The 24656-nt window shown below is 41.5% G+C and overlaps 1 protein-coding gene across 1 annotated transcript in view; it reads left to right on the forward strand.

The window, feature by feature from the left end:
- Positions 1 to 24656, forward strand: part of PTPRT (protein tyrosine phosphatase receptor type T) — a 787404-nt gene that overhangs the window by 754075 nt on the left and 8673 nt on the right. The window contains exon 28 of the mRNA XM_047069145.1: positions 1451 to 1582. Within this exon, the coding sequence (XP_046925101.1) occupies positions 1451 to 1582 (132 nt within the window). The remainder of the gene's footprint in view (positions 1 to 1450; positions 1583 to 24656) is intronic.

Consider the following 24656-nt stretch of genomic DNA (forward strand, 5'->3'; position numbering starts at 1 on the left):
GAGTTTCGCTTTTGGGGAAATTAAATATTCTGGGAGGGCAGAATATTTGACCATCCCACTGACCAGGAGAAGGTCCTTGGAAGACAGGACCCTCGTGCCTATGTGACATCCACAGTTGCTAGGCATTTTTTTGTTCAGGGCATCAAGAGATAACAGAATGGACAGGTGCTTTATGTAATATGGTTGGCAGGGTCTTTTGCCTGGGTGTTCCCCTGGTTTGGACAGGCAAGCCCCTCTATCCCCCCCATTTCCTGCTGACTGGACACTCTACTGAAAACAGCTGTGTCTGTCACAAGGCTTGTCTCTCAAGAAAGCTTATTAAGAACATAGGCTATGGGTAATCTCCAGTTTCACAGACCACTAAAGGAGAAGCTCTTCAATCTTTCCAAACCCCTCATGAGATACTGTAATAAATGAGGCCCAGTCAGAGCTTCCAATGTAGCCCAGACTATCACAAGCTAATTTCTGGGGGCCTCAGTTTCCCCATCTGTAACATGGGACTGAGTGTATGCATTTGTTTGCTGGACCTGTACTGGGTGTGTCATGTGCCAGCCACAGCATTAGGGCCAAGGATGAAGAACCAAGTTGTGTTTCTGCCCTGCCAGTGGGCTCACCGTCTTTTCTTGGGTGCTGGTATTTTCAAGTGCAAATCTCATTCAATCCATATGACAGTATCCTTTCGGAGTTGTGATTCCCCTCTCTCCGATGAAGAACGTGACTTTGGAAAGATCTAATAACTGGCCAGGGCTTACCACCAAAAAGAAAAAAAAGGCACTCTACAAATGATGCCTGGATGGAAGGAAGGAAGGAAGGAAGGAAGGAAGGAAGGAAGGAAGGAAGGAAGGAGCAGATGGACAGATAGATACATGACTAATAACCTACAAGTAAGAATGGTGGATTTGAACCCCTGGCCTTCCTGACCCTAAAACCTGAGCACCTTCCACTGCCCATTGTCTCACAGCACACAGTGTCCATCTTCTGCCAGGCCTTGGGGCAGGAGTGAGCCTCCTGCAATAGGAGCCCCTTCAGGAGGCTCTCTGCCTTGGGCTGAGCCAGCCCCTCCTCCAGCATTGTGGGCACAGGACCACAGATATCCCTAATGTCCCAAGAGGTGCTTTGGCCAGCAGAGCAGCAAATCTGCAGCCAGAATCTTTCATTTCATATTGTAATGATGATTATTTGCTGAGCTCCAAAACATAAATAATTTATTTGAATAATCCCCAGCCGAGTGACACTTTCCTAATGAAATGTCTTAGTTTAGAGGAGAATGAGTTCATTATGAGAAGGCCCCCTTTGTCACCTGGGCACCCAGAGATAACAGAGCAGGTAGGTGTTTTGTGCAATCTGTTTGGCAGGTTCGGGGGCCTCTGGCAGCCGTCCAAGCCTCATCACCATCAGAGCATCACTGATGGATGTGTATTTTACGAAGCCTATGTCGTTCCTTTGTCAGAGCCACAAGCAGCCCGCCGCCTTCGTGGTCACCCAACACCCTCTACCCAACACCGTGGCAGACTTCTGGAGGCTGGTGTTCGATTATAACTGCTCCTCCGTGGTGATGCTGAATGAGATGGACACTGCCCAGGTAGGAGGGGCCCAGCCACTGCCCGAGGTGCTCAGGTGCATTCGGGAAGCCATGCCCAAGAGCTGGAGGGAGAGCCTGAGAGCCAGCATGGTGTTTCCCCTGCCCGACGGAGCTGCCTGCTGATGGCCACTGTCTGGCTTCGAGCACCGATCCGGCCCATCCTGCTGCCAGTGGAGGCTGGAGGTCTCTTCCCAGGCCTTGCCACCCCTGAGCCCTCTCATTCCCAACAGTGACTCCCCCCTGCTTGTAGGCTTTGTCCAGCCCTCCCTCCCCACCCAGAGCCAGATTCTGCTCCATCCACCACACTGATTAGGGCCTTGCTCCAAATCACACCGAGCACACTGAGCTGAGAGGCTCACAGAGCCTCCCCACCACTGAGCGTCTCCAGCCCTGCGGAATATTCTGATGCCTTGCCACACCCACCCACCCAGCCTGCCCCCTGGGAGATGCACCCAGCACTGACAGAGCCTGGAGCTTGAACTGTAGACCCTCTGCCCGCTAGCCACCCCGACGATCCCGGCTTCATCCCAGGTGACCCCGGTGTCCAGGCAGGCTTCATGCTTTAGCCCCCCGGGGTCTGATGACTCCAAGAGTGCTAAAGCACCTGTCATGGGACAGCTTCTGGAGCCCAGGTCCCCATAGCAGGGGAGCCGTTCCTGGGTGGGAAAAGTGAGAATGTCCTTTCAGGTTTTTGAAAAGTGATCCTTTCACTGTCTTGAAAGAAACTCAGAGAAACTCAGTGCACTCCTGTGTGCGTGCTGGCCTTGTGTGGGAATAAAATAAAATGGATCTGAGCTGTGGTCTCAGCCCTGCAGGAGCTCACAGTCTTGCTACAGAGACGGATGAGCAAATTGTCCCAACCTCGTGTGGCAGCGCTATAATAGAGGTCAGACGCAAAGTGCTGTGCTGGCCGGGAACAGGGAGCAATTAATTCTGCCCAGAGGGTGAGGGAAGACTTCAAAAAGAAGGTGACTTTGGCCTTGAAGAAGGCAGCAGAAGTTTGGGTGTGTGGGGCTGAGTGAGCTAGGAAAAGGCACTCGGAGCAGAGGGAACAGTGGGGCAAAGGCAAGGCAGTGTGAATGTGTGTGGCTTCTCTTTAGAACAGCTGGGGTTGCAGTGGAGCTGGGGCTCAGGGTCTATCGGGAGCAGAAGAGGGTGGTGAGGCTGCAAAATGTAGCAGCGTCCTGCTTGCAGAGGGCTGCCCATGTGGGCTTCAGATCTCAGCCTTGGCCTGCAGCATAGTGTCAGACCCTTACTTTGTAAGCAACAGAACCCTCTCTTCGAATAAAAGCTTTTGTGTAAGCGCGGTATTGCTCAAGCATGTGTGATCAAGAGATGTTCGTGGTGAAACCACCTGGGGTGGGAGTTGAGCTCCACCCAGACTGGTCTTCTGGTCCCCCCAGTGTCTCTTGGAGAGTCAGGACTCTGGGTGCTTTTGTGAAGCCTCGGGTTTCCAAGGAGCACCGTTAGACAATATTTGCTATCCAGGGAGGAGGGATTCTGCAGATTTTAAGCCATGATGTGGCTGGTTCCTGTTAGAAAGTTGAGTCTGGGGACCAGTGAGGAGAAAAAGTTAGAGGGAAACCTGGAAGCCAGGAGACTGGGAGGCGGATTCTGCAGATGTACAGAAAAGAAAGGTAGTGATCAGGAGGCGGGCTTGGATGTGAAAGTTGGTTCCCAGATGGAAATCTACAGGTTTGGGGAGCAGTTGGATGTGGGAGGTGAATGAGAAGGAGACGTTGTGGATGGTGGCAGGAGCTCAAGTCTAGGCAGTTAGACGTCTGGGGTCGCACCGACCAAGATGAGGGAAGACAGGGGGAGGCGAGGAGAGGAGCAGATCATCAGGATGAAATTGAGCGCCTGGTGGGATGTGCACATAATACGTTCACGAGAGATTTGCTCATCATTCACCTATATTTGTGGAGTATCTGCTGTCTTCCAGAAGCTGTTCTAGGTGCTTAGAATGCATCATGAACAAGACACAGAAAGCAAAACAACAAATTCCCATCTCTGGTGCAACTTCTAAAGCGAAGGAGACAATATGTAACCAAGTCCCTATAATGTACTCAATTATATGTTAGAAGGTGATGAGTGTTTGGAAAAAATTAAGAGGAAGACTGGAAGGCAGGTGTGGGGCACTCTATTGATAGAGTGATCAAGGCAAGCTGATTTGAGAAGGTCACATATAAGCGTATTTTTGAAGGAGGTGGAGAGAATAAGCCGTGTGACCATCTCTGGGAAGAGCATTGCAGGGAGAAAGGACAACCCACACCAACACCTTATGGTGCGCACATGCCTGGCACATTTGAGGAACAGCACAGAGGCCATTGTGACTGGAACAGAGTGAACATGGAGACAGCAGCAGCAGGTGACACAGACACATGGCAGGGCCAGGTCATGGAGGCCCTTAGGGGTCCTAGGAAGAACTCGAGTTTTACTCTGAGAGAAGAAGGGAGCCACTGACAGGTTTTGAGGAGAGGAGTGACATACTTTGACCTTTAAAAAAAAAAAAAAAACAAACAAAACATCCCTCTAGCTACTGTGTTGAGAACACACTAATGGTCTGGGAAGGAGAGTGTATTTGCTAAGGGATGTGATGGCAGCTTGAACCTAAGTGGTAGCCATGGAGTAGATTCTGGATATCTCCTGAAGGGAAACCCAACAAAATATCCTGACAGACTGAATATGGTGTGTGAGTCCCCAAGGGGCTCAATCAGTAGATGTGGCTGGAATCCAAGATAACCATGAAATTAAATGGATTCCCATAAAACAAAGACTTCTGTGGAGTTCCAGACTCAGAAGGCATCACCACCCTATTCCTTTGCCTGAGAAATTAAAATGGTGAACTCTGCTCACTGAGTCCATGAATGAAGTAGAGCCTGTGAAAGCCTGTTTGCTGTTCCCCCTTTTCCAGAAGCCCTTTTTGCAAAACTAGAGCTTGGGCATGGAGGAGGAGTGTGAAAGAATCTCACTTTGGGACATGTAGAGAAGCAGGGGTCTAGGTCATTGACTATAACTGCCCCTTCCAGGGTGTGTCTTGGGTGAATGAAGATTTCTCAGCCCCAGATGTTGATACAGCCTTTAAGAATTGATTCTCTAACTGCAAAAACATCAGGTTTAGAAGGGCCATGAGGTTGGCTGCCATATGCAGCTGGCAAGCATCCCCTAAAATCGACAGATGAATAGAACACTTATTGATATAAATATCATCACCGCAACAGCTGGGTGCCTTGCGAAAATAAACAATGACACAGCGTCAGCAGCAGAAAAGCTGCCCTCAGCACCTGGAAGGGCGGTTCTTTGAAGCGGCATCAGCATTTGTCTGCCAGCATGCCCATGCCAGGACAGCTACAGCTTCCTGGCCAGCCCAGCAACACAGATGGGTCTGTCATAGGTCCTGAGCATCATCAGAGGACCAGTGAATGCCACATCCTCTGGTTTGACCACGGGCCAACCATAAGGGCTTGTGTGGAGGGTTGTGGCAGAACTACCTGTAAGTTGCAGCAAAATAAGGTTGAGGAGAGGAGGAAACATCTCTAGTGACTTATTTTCTTGCACTGCTGGCCAAATCTGCCTGCCTCTGCTCGGAATCCTATACTGCATCATTCAGTCAGCTATCCCCAACCACAGATATTTTCCCTTCTCCACAGTGGCTTCAGTTCAAAGATAATTACAAGCAGTGGGAGCTAAAGATAAAGACTCTGAAGGCAACTACATATTCAACCTTAGAGATTTTCTTTTTTAGCTCTTTGGGACTCCAAGGCCTATGATCAGATTAGTGGAGCAATATCCTAGAACCACAACATCCAGCAAATGACAGTGTGGTTTCCAGTGGGCACATCAGAAGGAATCTTTCCAGTCACACCCAACAGCATTGACCCAAGATCTCTTCCATCTTTGTGGGCTCTACAGATAGACCAGAGCTCATGGGGAGCAGACCCAAAAAGAAGCCCTCGTCATGGTCATGCCACACCTGCCACATTGTTTAGACAACTCAGGAAATCCTCTGTGCCAGCCATGGGTTGGAACTGTGCAGTAGACAGAATCATGCCCCCGCCAAAAGATGTCCACATCCTGGTCTCTAAATCTATGAATATGTTATCTCATACATGGGTTGGAACTGTGCAGTAGACAGAATCATGCCCCCGCCAAAAGATGTCCACATCCTGGTCTCTAAATCTATGAATATGTTATCTCATACAAGGGACTTTACGGATGTGGTAAATTTAAGGATGTTGAGGTATGTAAATTGTCCTGAGTTATCCAGCTGGGGCCCATATTAGGTTCCTAGTCAGAGGGGTGCAAGAAGATCAAAGTCAGTGGTGATGGAAGCAGACCATGGGATTATGGAAGCAGAAAGTGGAGTGATACAGCCACAGGTCAAGGAATGCTGGCCGCCTCTAAAAACCTGGGGAGATGAGGAATAGTTTGGCCCCTACAGACTCCAGAAAGGAAGACAGACAGCTCTAGTGACACTTTTATTTTAATCCTTTAATACTCATTGCAGATTTCTGACCTCCAGATAATACATTTGTGTTGGGTTAAGCCACCACATCTGTGGTAGTTTGTTACATTAGCCATAGAAAACTACTGCAGGCAATACAACTGAAAACAGGAATTCAGACTCAGAGTTGTAGGGATCAGTGCAGGTTGTGAGACTGAAATCATGGGAACGTCCAGAATCACCAGTGTTGAACTGGAAAGTGGCTTATTCTAGAGAAATCCATGCCTGAATCAGAGTCCATCAGGAAACATGAGAGAACAGGATGGGGAGAGCCAAGGAGAAGGCAGATGACCCGCCTCCACAGGACTCTTGCTGACCCAGAGGAGGTCTTTTAAAAGTTAAGGTGCATATTTTCTGGGTTGCATTCAGTCATCAACATGCATGGATTGAGAAACTACCCTGAACTAGGCACAGACCAGACATAGCAAAAGACAAAAGAGGCACCAAAAAATAAATAAATAAAAGCCAGTCCCAAGGAGCAGACATTGTAGTGAAGTAATATCTACCTGCCAGACTCCCTTTGGCATCAAACAGGATGGAATCATCTTTAACTGGAACCATCTCAACCAAGACCCTCAAGTGGCAGGAAGGAGCTGACCAGGAAGCAGAAGGAATGGAAAAGCCAGTGTCCAGGCAGCATGTCACTCCTGAGCTCTGTGGTCAGCTCTGGAAGAATCCAGCAGGAGATGGCCACCGTATATCACCCCACCAGCCTGTAATCAGGTTTGGGGACATTGAGACCCAGGATCTCTTTGGTTGTCTCCACATAGTAAGTGGTAGGTCTTTAATATTCCTTGAATATTCTGCCCATTTATTATATTGACCAGGCGTACAATGTCCCCTGAGTTTCTCAGTATTTCACTTGTCACTCTAGGGAGTACACTTTATCTGGCTTATATCTTAGCGATTTTATCATCTAAGTGATCTCCAAACACCTTTTGATATTTCCTAGGTCTTTCCTCCATAGACCTGCTATTTTGGAAGCTTTTGTTTCCCAAACTGTATTTAATAATTAATAATTTGTTTACTTGTATGTTTTTCCATGAACATAACTATCCCAATGAACTTCTGATCAGCAGACCATATACAGAGCTAACACACAATGGTCTAATTCCAGCCCAAAGCCAGAGATTCGGTGTCCTCCACTCCAGGACAACAACCTGATAGCATTTGGCTTTTAATCACTTTGGGGATATCTTACTGGCTTCTCCTGCCAAATTTACGGACACCACTTTGGAAACCACTGATCTGACCAGGGTCTATTTCCCCTCATTTTGCATGGCAGGAAGCTGAGGTCCAGGCAAGAAAAAAAAAAAAAAAAAGATTTAAAGGCACCTGGATGGCTCAGTTGGTTAAGTGGCCGACTTCGGCTCATGATCTCATTGCTGGCTCGAAGGCTCATGAGTTCGAGCCCTATATCTGGCTCTGGGCTGATATCTCAGAGCCTGGAGCCTGCTTCCAATTCTGTGTCTCCCTCTCTGTCTGCCCCTCCTCTGCTTGAGCTCTCTCTCTCTGTCTCAAAAATAAACATAAAAACAATTTTTTACAAGATTTATCCAAAGCCCCACAACCCATCACTGACTTAGGCCGAAGGTCCCCTTCCAAGGGTTGAAGATTTTGGTAGCCATTTAAACAGTAGCGTTTCCAGGGCTCTGGTGCCTGATAATCACTGGCTGGTACCTGGGTATACGGAGCAGGAAGAAATATTTTCTGGTTTAAAACAAACAAGAGCTATATAAAAGCTGAGTCACCCAGTTCTGAGGCTCCCACCATGGAAAGTCTGAGAGTTCAGGTGATGCTAGGCCAGATAGAAAGGTGAGGGAGGGTGAGACCAAGAACAGTGCATTTCTACAGAGCTTCTAAAAGTTGACAGGCAAGCTCATCATTCTCCCAGGAGAAATGCAGCGTGATGTCTTTTTTTTGTCATTGTGCCTGCATGGCAAATAGCAAGCACTGATATCCCCATTTTTATCTCCGTTTGTGAAAACACAGCCTAACATGCTAGCAAAACCCACAGAACACCCAAGTCTATGTCTCCAAGAGCCTCAGGTCTGACTTTGCAAGGAGCCGTCCTTCTGTTCCAGAGAGGGTAACAGTAGAATAAGAAGTCTGGGGCCGTGAGACCAGAGTTCAAGTTCTAGCCCTGCCACTTAACTTGGTGTGTTGCCGTAAGCCAGTTTCATAACTTCTCCAAGTCTTAACACAATCCTCTATTAAATTCATTTAACCCTGATGTCAGCCAAGTTCACTCTGTCTTTGAAGGTTTAATTGAAATGGGCTCTGCTTCCTATTCCCCAATCCTGTGGGCAAGTCTGTTATCCACCCCACAGATTTCTGGGAATTGCAAGGGAGTCCTGTTTGCATGGCCACTTCCTAGTTCATGCTCAGGCTTTACTTCCTGCTCCATATACCCAGGTGGAGTTTGAATCCCAGTAATGCCCATGACCAAAGGTTGAACATTGCACATCCTCATTCTTAAACCTCCCTGCCTCCTCATCCTCATGGTTTGGAGCACATCTCCCCCCAACACCCTGTTGCCCAAACAGCCCCTGCCTCGGCCTCTTCTCCCATACCTCCCCAAGCAATGCCACCTTCTACCCAAAAGTTGTTCCTTTATTCAGCTATATAATTGAACTCTTTATTTTAACATATAGTGAACATATACTGCTGCATCAGTTTCAGGTGTATAATATAGCCATTCAACAATACCGTACCTTACAAAGCGCTCATCAATATAAGTGCACTCCCAATGCCCTTCACCTATTTACCCAACCTCTCCTCACCTCCCCTCTGGTAACCATCACTTTGTTCTCTACAGTTAAGGGGTTTTCCCCCCTCCATTGCTCCTTTGTTTTGTTCCTTTAAATTCACATATGAGTGAAATCATATGGTATTTGTCTTTTTCTGACTGCATTTCACGTAGTATTCTCTCTAGATCCATCCATGTTGTTGCAAATGGAAAAATGTCATTCTTTTTTAATGGCTAAATAATATTCCCTACATATACCACCTCTTTATCCATGCATCTACTGATAGACACTTGGGCTCTTTCCATAGTTTGGCTATTATTGGTAATACTTCTATAAACATCAGGGTGCCTATACCCCTTCAAATCTGTATATTTGTATCTTTTGAGTAAATACCTAGTAGTGTAATTGCTGGATCGTAGAGTAGTTCTATTTTTAACTTTCTGAGGAACCTCCATACTGCTTTCCAGAGTGACTTCACAGTTTGCATATGCACCAACAATGCATGAGGGTTCCCCTTTGCCACATCCTCGCCAACACCCTGTTGTTTCTTTAGTTTTTGATTTTAAGCTATTCTGACAGATGGTATCTCACTGTGCTTTTTATTTGCATTTCCCTGATAATGAGTGATGTTGAGCATCTTTTCATGTGTCTGTTGGCCAGCTGGATGTCTTCTTTGGGGAAATGTTGGTTCATGTCTTCTGCCCATTTTTTATTTGATTATTTGGTTTCTGGTATTGAGTTCTGTAAGTTCTAAATTTTGGATACTAACCCTTTATCAGATACAATATTTGCAAATATCTTCTCCCATTCAGATTGTCTTTTGGTTGTTTTGATATTGGTTGTTTCCCTCGCTGTGCAGCAGAAGCTTTTTATTTTGATATAGTGCCAACAGTCTATTTTTGCTTTTGTTTCCCTTGCCTCAAGAGACAGATCTAGAAAGATTTTGTTATGGCCAATGTTAGGAAAATTATTTCCTATATTATTTTCTAGGATTTTTATGGTTTCCAGTATCAAGTATAGATATTTAATCCATTTTGAATTTATTTTTGTATATGGTGTAAGAAAGTGGTCTAGTTTCATTCTTCTGCATGTTACTGTCCAGTTTTCCCAACACCATTTGTTGAAGAGACTGCCTTTTTTGCCATTAAATATTCTTTCCTGCTTTGTTGAAGATCAATTATCCATATAATTGTGGGTTTACTTCTAGATTTTCTATTGTTACATTGATCTATACATCTGTTTTGAACCAGTACCACATTGTTTTGATTACTACGGCTTTATAATATAACTTGAAGTCCAGAGACAGGATATCTCCAGCTTTGCTTTGCTTTTTCAAGATGGCTTTGGCTATTCAGGCAGAGTCTTTTGTGGTTCCATACAAATTTTAGGATTATTCTACTTCTGTGAAAACTGCTTTGGTATTTTGATAGGGATAGCATTAAATGTGTAGTTTAACAATATTTGTTCTTCTTACATGCACATGGAATGTCTTTCTGTTTCTTTGGCTCATCATCAATTTCTTTCATGAGTGTTTCATGGTTTTTAGATGACAGGTCTTTCAGCTCTTTGGTTAGGTTCATTCCTAGGTATCTTATTTTTGGGTGTCATTGTAAATGGGATTGTTTTCTTAATTTCTCTTTCTCCTGCTTCACTACTGATGTTTGGTAATGCAATGGCTTTCTGTACATTGATTTTGTATCCTGCAACCATGTGGAATTCAGTTATCAGTTCTAGTAGGTGTTGTTTTTTTGTGTGTGTAATCTTTCAGGTTTTCTATATATAGTATCATGTCATCTGCAAATAGTGAACTTTTTACTTCTTCCTTACCAATTTGGATCCATTTTATTCCTTTCTCTTGTCTTATTGCTATGGCTAGGACTTCCAGTACTTTGTTGAATAAAAGTGGTAAGAACGGATAGCTTGTCTTGTTCCTGATCTTAAGGGAAAAGCTCTCAGGTTTTCCCCATTGAGGATGATGTTAGCTGTGGGGTTTTCATATAAGACCTTTATTATTTTGAGGTATGTTCCCTCTAACCTTGTTGAGGGATTTTATGAATAAATGCTGTATTGTGTCAAATGTTTTCTCTGTGTGTACTGAAATTGTCATGTTTCTTCCTTTCACTTATTGGTATGATGTATCACATTGATTGATTTGCAAATATTGAATCACCTTTGCATCTCAGGAATAAATCCCACTTGATCTTTGTGAATGCTTTTTTAAAAGTCTATTTATTTTGAGAGAGAGAGAAAGAGCACAAGTGGGGTAGGGGCAGAGAGAGGGAGAGAGAATTCCAAGCAGGCTCCATTATCAGCATAGAGCCCAACAGAGGGCTCAAAACCATGAACTGTGAGATCACAACCTGAGTGGAGATCAAGAGTCAGATGCTTAACTGACTGAGCCACCCAGGCACCCCTGTGAATGATTTTTCAATGTATTGTTGAATTTGGTTTGCTAGCATTTTGTTAAGAATTTTTGCATCTATGTTAATCAGGGATATTGGCCTGTAATAGTCTTTTTGGTAGTGTCTTCATCTGGTTTTGGTATCAGGGTAATGCTGGCCCCATAGAGTGAATTTGGAAGTTTTCCTTCCTTTTCTATTTTTTGGAATAGTTTGAGAATAAACATTAACTCTGCTTTAAATGTTTGGTACAATTCACTGTGAGGGCATCTAGTCCTGGGCTTTTGTTTGCTGGGAGGTTTTTGATTACTGATTCAATTTCCTGGCTGGTAACTGGTCTGTTCAAATTTTCTATTTCTTCCTGCCTCAGTTTTGGCAGTTTATATGTTTCTAGTAATTTATCCATTTCTTCTACATTGTTCAATTTGTTGGCATATAATTTTTCATTATATTCTCTAATAATCCTTTGTATTCCTGTGGTGTCATTTGTTATTTCTCCTCTTTCACTTCATTTCTGAGTTTGTTTGAGTCCTCTTTTTTCCTTTTCTTTATAAGTCTGGCTAGAGGTTTATCAATTTTGTTGATCTTTTCAAAGAACCAGCTCTTGGTTTCTTTTTTTTTTTTTTAGTTTCTTTTTTTTTAATTTATTTTTTTTGATTATATGAAAATTTATTGTCAAATTAGTTTCCATACAACACCCAGTGCTCATCCCAAAAGATGCCCTCTTCAATGCCCATCACCTACCCTCCCCTCCCTCCCATCCCCCATCAACCCTCAGTTCTCAGTTTTTAAGAGTCTCTTATGCTTTGGCTCTCTCTCCCACTCTAACCTCTTTTTTTTTCTTATTTTTCCTTCCCCTCCCCCATGGGTTTCTGTTAAGTTTCTCAGGATCCACATAAGAGTGAAAACATATGGTATCTGTCTTTCTCTGTATGGCTTATTTCACTTAGCATCACACTCTCCAGTTCCATCCACGTTACTACAAAGGGCCATATTTCATTCTTTCTCATTGCCACGTAGTACTCCATTGTGTATATAAACCACAATTTCTTTATCCATTCATCAGTTGATGGACATTTAGGCTTTTTCCACAATTTGGCTATTGTTGAGAGTGCTGCTGTAAACATTGGGGTACAAGTGCCCCTATGCATCAGTACTCCTGTATCCCTTGGGTAAATTCCTAGCAGTGCTATTGCTGGGTCATAGGGTAGGTCTATTTTTAATTTTTTGAGGAACCTCCACACTGCTTTCCAGAGCGGCTGCACCAATTTGCATTCCCACCAACAGTGCAAGAGGGTTCCCGTTTCTCCACATCCTCTCCAGCATCTATAGTCTCCTGATTTGTTCATTTTGGCCACTGACTGGCGTGAGGTGATATCTGAGTGTAGTTTTGATTTGTATTTCCCTGATGAGGAGCGATGTTGAGCATCTTTTCATGTGCCTGTTGGCCATCTGGATGTCTTCTTTAGAGAAGTGTCTATTCATGTTTTCTGCCCATTTCTTCACTGGATTGTTTTTTGGGGGTGGAGTTTGGTGAGCTTTTTATAGATTTTGGATACTAGCCCTTTGTCTGATATGTCATTTGCAAATATCTTTTCCCATTCCGTTGGTTGCCTTTTAGTTTTGTTGATTGTTTCCTTTGCTGTGCAGAAGCTTTTTACCTTCATGAGGTCCCAATAGTTCATTTTTGCTTTTAATTCCCTTGCCTTTGGGGATGTGTCAAGTAAGAAATTGCTGCGGCTGAGGTCAGAGAGGTCTTTTCCTGCCTTTTTTTTTTTTTTTTTTTTTTTTTAGTTCCTATATAATTTACTTCCACTAATCTTTATCATTTCCTTCCTTCTGCTAGTTTTTTGATTTGGGTTTTTTCCTTCTTTTTCTAGCTCCTTGAGGTTATAAGATTGAGTTATTTGAGATTTCTCTAGCTTCCCTTTTAGAATAGCTTTTGCTAGATTCCAAGGGTTTTAGACTGTTTTCATTTTTATACGTTTCCATGTATTTTTTTATTTCTTCTTTGATTTCTCAGTTGACCCATTCATTGTTTAGTAGCATGTTATTTAACCTCCATGTACTTGTGGTCTTTCCAGATTTTTGCTTGTGGTTGATTTCTACTTTCATAGCGTGGTGGTCAGAAAACATGCATAGTGAGACTTAGATCATTTTGAATCTGTTGTGTATGTTTCTCTGGGCTAATACGTGATCTATTCTGGATAATGTTCCATGTTCACTTGTATATTCTGTTTTAGAATTGAATATTCTGAATACATCTGTTAGATCCATCTGGTCTAGTGTGTCATTCAAGCCCATTTCCTTGTTGATGTTCATTTGGATGATCTGTCCATTGATGTAAGTAAGGTATTACAGTCCCCTAGAGTTATTGTATTATCAATTAGTTCCTTTGTGTTTGTTACTGAATTATATATTTGGGTGCTTCCATATTTGGTGTATATACATATGTGTGTGTGCATATATACACACACACACACACATATATATATACATATATATATATACATATATGTGTGTGTGTGTGTGTATATATATATATATATATACACATATACATATATATATAATTGCTGTTATCTTGTTGGATTGTCCCCTTTATTATATAGTGTTCTTCTTTCTCTCTTTTCACAGACTCTTTTAAAGTCTATTTTGTCCAACATAAGTATTGCTATTCCAGCTTTATTTTGATATCCATTTGCATGATAGGTATTTCTTCATCCCCTCACTTTCAATCTGTGGGTGTCTTTTAAATATATTTTTTAATGTTTATTTGTTTTTGAGAGAGAGAGACAAAATGCAAGTGGGGGAGGAGCACAGAGAGAGGGAGACAGAATCCGAATCAGGCTCCAGACTCCGAGCTGTCAGCACAGAGCCCGACGTGGGGCTTAAACTCATGAATGGTGAGATCATGACCTGAGCCGAAGTTGGATGCCTAATGACTGAGCCACCCAAGGACCCCCAATCTGCAGGTGTCTTAAGACTAGAACGAGTCTCTTATAGGCAGCATATAAGTAGGTTTTTTACCCTTTCCACCACCCTCTGTCTTTGAGTGTTTAGTCCATTTACATTCAAAGTAATTATTGATATAGATGTATTTATTAACATTTTGTATTTGTTTTGTGGTTGGCTTTGTATATTTTCTCTGTTCCTTTCTTCCCTCGCTCTCTTCTCTCACTATAAATTGGCTTTCTTTCATAATGTATTTGACTTCCTTTCTGTTTTTTGCAGATTACTGACTTTTTATTTTTGATTTGTGGTTACCATTATGTATATAACATCTTCTACATATAGTAGTTATATTAAGTTGATGGTTGTTTAAATTTGAACCCATTCTTTACTCCTCTCCTCCCCATGTTTTAGGTATATGGTATCATACTTTACTTCCTTTTATTTTGTGAGTCCTTTGATTTTTACAATATACTTATTTTCACTGCTTTTGTGCTTCCTACTCACTCTTACTTATGGTCTCTCCTTTCTACATGAGTCCACTCTAACATTTTCTTGTAGGGCTGGTTTAGTGGTCATGAACTCCTTTAGTTTTGGTTTGTCTGGGAAACTCTTTCTCTCTCTTTCTATTCTGAATGATAGCCTTGTTGGTTAGAATATTCCAGGATGCAAATTTTTCCCATTCTGCATTTTGAATATATTATGCCACTCTATTCTGGCTTGCAGAGCTTCTGTTGAAAAATCTCCTGCCAGACTTATGGGTTTTCCCTTGTAAGTTACTAACTACTTTTGTCTTGCTGCTTTAAAATGATTTTTCTTTATCAATACTTTTTGCCGTTTTAATTACTATGTGTCTTGGTATAGTCCCCCTTGGGTTGATTTTGTTGGGGGATCACTGTGCCTCCTGGGTCTAGATATCTGTTTTCTCCTCAGATTAGGAAAATTTCAGCTATTATTTCTTCAAATAAATTTTCTGCCCTATTTTCTCCCTCTTCTGAGGTCCCTGTTATTATGCTTGATGGAGTAACTGAGTTCCTGAAGTCGTTTTTCATTTTGTATAATTTTTTTTCTCTCACCTGCTTAGCTTGATTACTTTCCATGACTCTGTCCTCCAGGTCACTAATTCATTCTTCTTCCTGCATGCTATTTATTCCATCTAATGGGGTTTTTTAAAATTTCATTTATTGTGTTCATCACCTCTCATTCTTTATCTCATTGTTAAAGTGTCTCTGATGTCCTCCACTCTTTTCTGAAGTTCAGTGCTTCAAATTCTCTATTTAGGCATATTACTTATCTCCATTTCACTTAGGTCTCTTGTTGTGGTTTTGTCCTGCTCTTTCATTTGGGACACGTTTCTCTCATTTTTTCTAACTCTCTGTGTCTGTTTCTGTGTGTTAGGAATGTTAGCTGTGTCTCCTGTTCTTGAAAGTAGTGGTGGGGCAAGCACTTTTAAAAAGGTGGCACTGTCCTTTGTGAGAGGAGATGTGCATGCCACAAAGCATGCAGGGTGAGGCATGCAGTTTTAACAAGGTGCATGTGTCCTCTGTGAGAGGTTACCAGCTGCTGCCCTATCACTGCCAGGACTGAGTCCCTGCAAAGTGCACAGTCAGAAGATGTAGTGTTGGCAAGCTTTGCAAGGTATTCTCAGGGAGCAGCCCAAGCATCAAGGCTCAGGAAAATATGACTGGAAAGGACAGATCCGCCAAAGCAAAGGAGAGCAGGGCTTGGTGTAAGCAAGGTAGGTAGTTAACGTGGGTGCTGTGCTGGTTCCTGCAGGTAGCCGTGTGTTTATGCTGGGGGGCAGGGGAGGAAATTGGCACCTGCCAGCTCTTTTGTTTCTGGAGGAGTCTCCCTGTGAATCCTCCCCTCTGGGACACCCTCTGAAATGAGTAAATAACTCTCCCACCCATATGCCCCTGGCATTTTTCAAACTGCTGCTTCTAGGCTGGATCTCTGTGGGCTGTTATGCTATCTCTTTAAGCATGGAGACTTTGCTTCCTAATGCCCTCCTTGACTCTCCCAGAGCCAAGCCTGCTGATTTTAAAATTCCAGGCTCTAAGTCCCCCTAGTTGTAAGAACTCACAAAATTCACCCCCTTTGGTTTCAAAGCCAAATGTTATGGGGATTCACCTTCCCTGTGCAAGCTCTGTTGTGATAGTTTTTTTCCTCTCCTCTCCTCACCCACAACTCCCTCCCTCCCAAGGATGGCCCATGAGTTGGTTTAGCTCCCCACCACAGCTCCACCCTTCCTACCCTCTTTAATGTTGACTCTTCTCTACATTTAGTTGTGGAATCTGTTCTTCCAGTCTTCAGGTTATTTTTTGCATTATTTGCACTATTGTGTTATCTAGTTGTATCCATGGGATGAAGTGAGCTTAGGGTCCTCCTACTCCAACATCTTCCCCATAAGTCCTGCCTGAGTGCTCTCTTTAATACCTCTTTCTCAAGCCTGCCCTGAGCCTTTGACATCCCCTCATTCTACCATCCTCTGTACATATTCTCCTAAACTCCTACCCTGAGAACAGATTCCGATGCAACTGTCATAAGAAAGTTCCCCCACTGCATGGGGATTACATTATTCACCCTTGGGGGCTGTTGAGAGGCAGAATTGAGAAAGATACGCTTTGGTCACCAACGATGTGCCTTTCTCTCTCCCTTGCTTTTTACCTGCCACCTCACCCTCTCTCTTCCTTAGCTGGCCAATTATATGTTTTGGTTCTTAATAGAATCTCTTTAAAGGAATTTTATAATCACTGATCTGAATCTTATAACTAATTCAGGTGACTTTCATATTATTTCTTAGAAATACGAATTCAACTACATCTTCAAGTGGCCCAGGATTGATTTCCCCTACTATGAACCTTGATAAGCTTGATAAGTAGAATCTTTCATTTCTGAAGCTGTGTGATATTACTGGCCTTTCCATTTTATCAAAGTATTGTTTAATTAACAAAAGGCATAACTAAGGTGCACTACAATGTGCTTTTAAATTGTTTATTCCAAAAATAGGCCCATATGGTAGTTTTCATTCAACTCATCAGAGCGTGTTTATTCCAGCAACTAACTAGCTTTCTGATTCCATCAGCAAGAAAATGATGTTCAACAGTGAGGGTACCTCCACATTTGTTATATTTCACGTGTGAACTTGCACTCCCAAAGGACATCTTTTCATGGCCCAAACAGCTATGGAGATCACTAGGTGGAATAATGTATGGCAGCTGCTCCAGGGCTGTCCACACATGCTTGGTTTAACTTGTTCTAACAATAAATAGCAAAAGTCCCTCTGCTTTTCTGGAAGAAGCATGGGCATTTCTAAATCATATGCTGCAACTGGACTGGCTTCCTGTTCCAGATGTGATAAGCAACACACTGTGCGTATTTGCAGTAGTGAAGCCCTCCCCTCTAAACCATCCCTCCCCACGCTGTTGGGTGAGAAAAGGAGGAGGGAGGGGCCAGGACATGATGTGGGAAAGGGCCATTGATCCAGACTCTAGGCTAGAGGATTGAAACCTATTCTTGGAAAAAGCCTCTTCAAAAGGTTTTCAACTGAATTTAAAAAAATGCCAAAGTTGCATTGAGTGTTCATGCAGCCCCAGGTTAGCTGTGTTCTCATGTTCTTAGAGCTAAGTTGGCCTCCTTGAATCCCCCCATTTTCCAGGACCTCCTGGAATCTTTGGAAGAAACCGCATGTCTCCTTGGAGCTTGGGAAGATGAAAAAGTAGGAGGACCCTGACCTCACCCTATCCCACATTTCAATTAGATATCACTCACATCCCAAGTCAACAAACCAGAGAGTGATATGAAGACTGGCAGAACAAACTCCACAACTATAGATAAGAAGCTGCATCTGAAAGGTTAGAAAGGTCAGAAAGGTAAAGGGATGTGGCCCACAGGAGGGAATGAACTATGTGTGCAGAGGAGAGAAATGAGCCCTTGAACCAGGGAGTTCACATGAGGAAGACTAATGTTTGGCTTTAAAAACCAGAGGGGCTAAATTCTGTGAGTTTATAAAAGCAATGGTTACTTGGAGCCTAGAGTTTTAAAAGTCAACTGACTCAGCACTGGGCAAGCCAGGACAGTGAATGAAAGCTGGGTCACCACCCTTAAAGAAATAGCAGCCTACAGAGAAAAGCAACATAAAAGCAGCAGTTTATACAACACCAGGACAAACAGAAGGCCTGTTCATACTGATTTAAGAGTGTATTGTTGGAATTCTCTGAAGGCAAGGGGGCTGGCAGTCACCATGTTCCTCCCCTGCCTCCCAGCATAAATACAGAGCCACCTGCAAGAGGCAGGGATGCACAGATACGTCTGCCTGACCCTTTGGTAATGAACCACACCCATGAGTTCTCCTGAAGACTCACCCACTCCAAGACTGCTAGCCTCTGCCTTGGGCTCAGGGCAAATTTTGTTAAAGCTGCACGTGTGCCCTAAGCAGCCAATGGGTGCACAGCTGCCTCAGTGCACCACGCACATCTGCCATGCCCCCAGCTGCCATTTCATGACACACCTGGCCACATACCCACAGCCACCATCATGCACCAGACCCAGCTGCTCCCAGCCTTGCACCCCTGGCAGCCCTGACTCACAGCCCCTACCAGCCCCAGCATGCAGCCACAAGCCGACAGTGTTTCAGGGGACCTGGCATAGAACTGGTGGCCCAGGAAAAACTTTGATAATACCACTATCCTGCTCCCAATTTCCCCAGCAGCAAGCCCCTTGGAGCTGGCCTTCCTGGGTCCCACAAACACCACAGAGAGCAAGCACAGCCCACAACAGGCAGAGTCAGTGCAGACAACTTCACTGAAAGGAAAAGTGACTCAGACACAACAGTAAGGTATAAGTAGTGCCTCGTTGCTGAAGTGCCAGTTTTTAGTGAACAGGGGACACTGTACTACAGGGTACTCCAGGACCTCCTCTTCATAAATTCACTACTTTCAAGAGCAGAAGACACAGTTGGCTTTAATACACAGAAACAGGCACAAAGCGGTAGAGAAAATAGAAATTTATCCCCGGTGAAATAACAGGACAAGGCCACAAGCAGATCTCTAAGTGAAACAGATATAAGTAACATGGCTGATAGAAAATTTAACACAATGAACAAAAGGATACTCACTTGATTTGAGAAAAGAGTGGAGGACATCAGTGAGACCCTTAACAAAGAGATAAGAAATAACTTGGCAAAGATAAAGGGCTAAATAAATGAAATGAGAAACACACCTGATAGAATGAACAACAGGATGGAAGAAGGAGAGCAACGTATTAAAGACTTAGAAGACAACTAGAAAGTAATCAGGCTGAACAAAAGAAAGAATTACACAAAACAGAAATAGACTTAGAGAGATGGCTTCATCAAGCATAATAATATTCATATTATGGGAGTCCCAGAAGAAGGAGAGAGAGAGAAGAGGGGCAGAGAGTTTATTTAAAGAAATAACAGTTGAAAACTTCCCTAATCTGGGAAGGAAACAGATATCCAGATCTAGGAGGCACAGAGAACTCCCATGAAAAATCAACAAAAGCATATCCACACCAAGTAATTAAACTTGCAAAATGTGATAAAGAAAAAATTTTTAAGCAACAAAGTCAGTAACTTACAAAGGAAAACCCATAAGGCTAGCAGGAGATTTTTCACAGAAACTTTGCAAGCCAGAAGGGAGAGACATAATATATTTGAAGTGTTAAATGGGAAAAATCTGCAGCCAAGAATATTCTATCCAGCAAGGATATCATTCAGAATCTATCTCAGAAGGAGAGATAGAGTTTCCCAGACAAACAAAAACTAAAGGTGTTTGAGACCACTGAAGCAGCCATGCAAAAAATATTACAGGGGACTCTTTGAGTGGAAAGGAGAGACCAAAAATGACAGTATAAACATAAGAAACACAAAGCCAGTGAAATGAATATTTCTGTAAAAAAAAAAGTCAAGTAACTCAAAAAAAGAATATAAAATATAATACCATATACCTAAAACGTGGGGAAGAAGGAAAAGAATGGATTCAAACTTAAATGACCATCAACTTAATACAGACTGCTATATGCAGAAGCTGTATACAAACCTAATGTAACCATATCAAAAACCACTAATAAACCTATAAAGAGAAAGAAATCTAAATTGTCACTAAAGAAAATAAGCAAAACACGAAGAGCAGAGAAAATCTTCAGAAAAAAAACACAAAACAAGTAATAAAATGTCAATAAATACATATCAGTAATTACTTTGAATGTAAATGGACTAAATGCTCCAATCAAAAGACACAGGTAACAGAGTGGATAAAAAGTGCCTATAAGAGATTCATTTTAGAGCTAAAGACACCAGCAGATTCAAAGTGAGGGGATGGAGAAACATCTATCATGCAAGTGGATGTCAAAAGAAAGCCAGAATAGCAATACTTACTTTGGACAATATGGACATTAACACAAAGACTATAACAAGAGACAAAGAAGAGACACTATATAATAATAAAAGAGGCGATTTAACAAGAAGATATAGCAATTATAAATATACATGCTCAATGTGGGAGCACCCAGATACATAAAACAGTTAACAAATATAGAGGAAATAATTGATAATAATAAAATAATAGTAGGGGACTTTAACATCTCCCACTTACATCAGTGGACAGATCTAAACAAACATCAAGAAGGAAACAATAGCTTTGAATGACATACTAGAACAGATGGATTTAACAGATATATTCAGAACATTCCATTCTAAAACAGCAGAATACACATTCTTTTCAAATACATGTAGAACATTTCCAGAATAGATCACATATTAGCCCACAAAACCATACTCAAAAAATTCAAGAAGGTAAAAGTCCTGCCATGCATCTTTTCTGACCACAATGCTATGAAACTACAGGTCAACCACAAGTAAAAATCTGGAAATACCACAAATACATAGAAGTCAAATACATACTACTAAAACAATGAATGAGTCAACCAACAAATCAAAGAAGAAATCAAAAAGTACACTGAAACAAAACGAAAACATAATGCTCCAAAACCTTTGGGATACTTCAAAAGCAGTTCTAAGAGGGAAGTTTATAGCAAGCTAGACTTATCTCAAGAAGCAAGAAAAATCTCAAAAAGTTAAACTCACACTTAAAGCAACTAGAAAAAGAGCAAATGAAACCTAAAACATCAGAAGGAAGGAAATAATAAAGATTACAGCAGAAATAAATGATACAGAAACTAAAAACAAAAAACCAAAAAAAAAAAATCAATAGAACAGATCAATGAAACCAGGATCTAGTTCTTTGAAAAAAATCAATAAAATCAATAAACCTCTAGCCAGACTTATCAAGGGAAATAAAGGACCCAAATAAATAAAATCACAAATGAGAGTAGAAATAACAAACATACATACGACAGACATACACTCAGAATATTATGAAAAACTATATGCCAACAAATTGGACAACCTAGAAGAAATGAATAAATTCCTAGAAACCCAAAACTGAAAGAAGAAGAAATAGAAAATTTGAACAGACCAGCAAAGAAATTGAATCAGTAATCAAAACATTACCAACAAACACAAGTCCAGAACCAGATGGCATTATAGGCAAATTCTACCAAATATTTAAAGGAGAGTACTTACTCTTCTTAAACTTTTCAGAAAAATAGGAAAGAAAGAAAGGAAAGGAAAACTTCCAAATTCATTCTATCAGGCCAGCATTAAACTGATACCAAAACCAGATAAAGACTCCACTAAAAAAGAGAACTACAGGCCAATATCCTTAATTAACATAGATGCCAAAATCCTCAACAAAATACTACTAGCAAACTGCATCTGATAATACATTAAAAAATCATTTACCACGATCAAGCGAGATTTAATCCCGGGTTGCAAACATGGTATAATATTCACAAATCAATTGATGTGATCAATAAGAGAAAGGATGAGAACCATATGACCATTTTTTTAATATGAAATTTATTGTCAAATTGATTTCCATACAACACCCAGTGCTCATCCCAACAGGTGCCCTCCTCATTGCCCATCACTGACTTTCCCCTCCCTCTCACCCCCCATCAACCCTCAGTTTATTTGAGCATTTCAATAGACACAGAAAAAGCATTTGATAAGTATAACGTCCATTCATAATTAAAACCCTCAACAAAGTAGGTTTAGAGAGAACATACCTTAACATCATAAAGGCCTTATTTGAAAAACCCATAGCTAACATCATCCTAAGTGGGAAAAACCTGAGAGCTTTTCCCCTAAGGCCAGGAACAACACAAGGAGGTCCACTCTCACCATTTTTATTCAGTGTAGGACTGTAAGTCCTGGCGACAGCAATCAGACAACAAAAGGAAATAAAAGGCATTCAGATCAGTAAGGAAGAAGGAAAACTTACACTATTTGCAGATGACATGATATGATATATAGAAAACCCAAAAGACCCCACCAAAAACTACTAGAACTGATTTAAAAATTCAGTAAAATCACAGGATGCAAAATCAATGTACAGAAATCCCTTGCATTACTATATGCCAATAATGGAGCAGCAGAAAAAAATTAAGAAAACAATCCCATTTACAATTGCACCCAAAACAATAAGATACCTAGGAATGAATCTAACCAAAGAGCTGAAAGAGCTGTACTCTGAAAACTATAAAACAGTCATGAAAGAAACTGACACAAAGAAATGGAAAAACATTCCATGCTCATGGATTGGAAAAACAATTATTGTTAAAACATCTATATTATCCAAAGCAATGTACATATTTAATGCAATCCCTATCAAAATACCAACAGCAGTTTTCACAGAACTAGAGCAAACAATCCTAAAATTTGTATGGAGCCACAAAAGACTCCACCCAAATAGCCAAAGCAGTCTTGAAAAAGCAAAGCAAAGCTGGGGACATCACAACTCTGGACTTTAAGTTATAAACAAAGCTGTAATAATCAAAACAGTATGGAACTTATATAAAAATAGATACACAGACCAATGGAATAGAATAGACTATCCAGAAATAAACCCACAACTATATGGTCTATTGATCTTCAACAAAGCAGGAAAGAATATCCAATGGGAAAAAGTCTCTTTGGCAAATGGTGTTGGGAAAACTGGACAGCAACATGCAGAAGAATGAAACTGGATCACTTTCTTACACCATACACAGAAATAAATTCAAAATGGAGTAAATATCTAAATGTGAGGCAGGAAACCATAAAAATCTTAAGGGAGAACACAAACAACTTATTTGACATCAACTGTAACTTCTTTCTAGATGTATCTCCTGAGGCAAGGGAAACAAAAGCAAAAATTAACTATTGGGGCTACATCAAAATAAAAGGCTTCTGCACAGGGAAGGAAACAATCAACAAAACTAAAAGGCAACCAATGGGATTAGAGAAGATACATGCAAATTACATATCCAATAAAGAATTAGTATCCAAAACATGTAAAGAATTTAGAAAACCCAACCCCCAAAAAACAATAATCCAATTTAAAAATGGGCAGAAGACATGAACAGACATATCTCCAAAGAAGACATCCAGATGGCCAATAGATACATGAAAAGACACTCGTTATCACTTATCATCAGAGAAATACCAACCAAACTACCATGAGCTACACCTCACACCCGTCAGAATGGAAAAAATCAAGAACTCAAGATACAACAGATGTTGCTGAGAATGTGGAGAAAGGAGAACCCTCTTGCACTGTTGGAATACATACTGGTGCAGCCACTGTGGGAAACAGTATGGATTTTCCTCAGAAACTTAAAAATAGAACTATCTTATGATCCAGCAATTGCACTACTGGGTATTTACCCAAAAACTATAAAAACATCCATTCAGAAGGATACATGCACCCCTATGTTTACAGCAGCATTATTTGCAATAGCCAATAATGTTCCATAGATTGAAGAATGGATAAGCATGTGGTGTGTGTACACACACACACACACATACACACACAATGGAATATTATTCAGCCATAAAAAAGAATGAAATCTTGCCATTTGCAACAACATGGATGGAGCTACAGAGTATTATGCTAAGTGAAATAAGTCAAAGAAAGACAATTGCCATATGACTTCACTCACATGTGGAATTTAAGAAGAAAAACACACCAGCAAAAGGAAAAAACGAAGAAAGACAAATCAAGAAGCAGACTCTTATCTACAGAGAACAAACTGATGGTCACCAGAGGGCAGAAGGGTGAAGGGATGGTTGAAATAAGTGATGGGGATTAAGGAGTACACTCGTCATAATGAGCACTGGGTGATGTATAGAAGAGCAGAATCACTATACCGTATACCTGAAACTCACAGAACACTATGTTAACTAATGCTAATTAAAATAAAAAATTTTTAAATAATAAAATACTAATTGTTAGCTTAAGAAAAAAAAGAAACCATAAGCCTCCCTCCCCAAGAGTTCTGTAAATCACTGGTATTTACCTGCTCAGGTAATTTACGTGCTCATGCTCAGGTTCTCAGTTCACATATGT

Source organism: Lynx rufus, unplaced genomic scaffold (assembly GCF_022079265.1).
Source record: "Lynx rufus isolate CCGP_SWC_20201006 ecotype Redwood Valley unplaced genomic scaffold, mLynRuf1.p SCAF_8, whole genome shotgun sequence".
Taxonomy (NCBI): domain Eukaryota; kingdom Metazoa; phylum Chordata; class Mammalia; order Carnivora; family Felidae; genus Lynx; species Lynx rufus.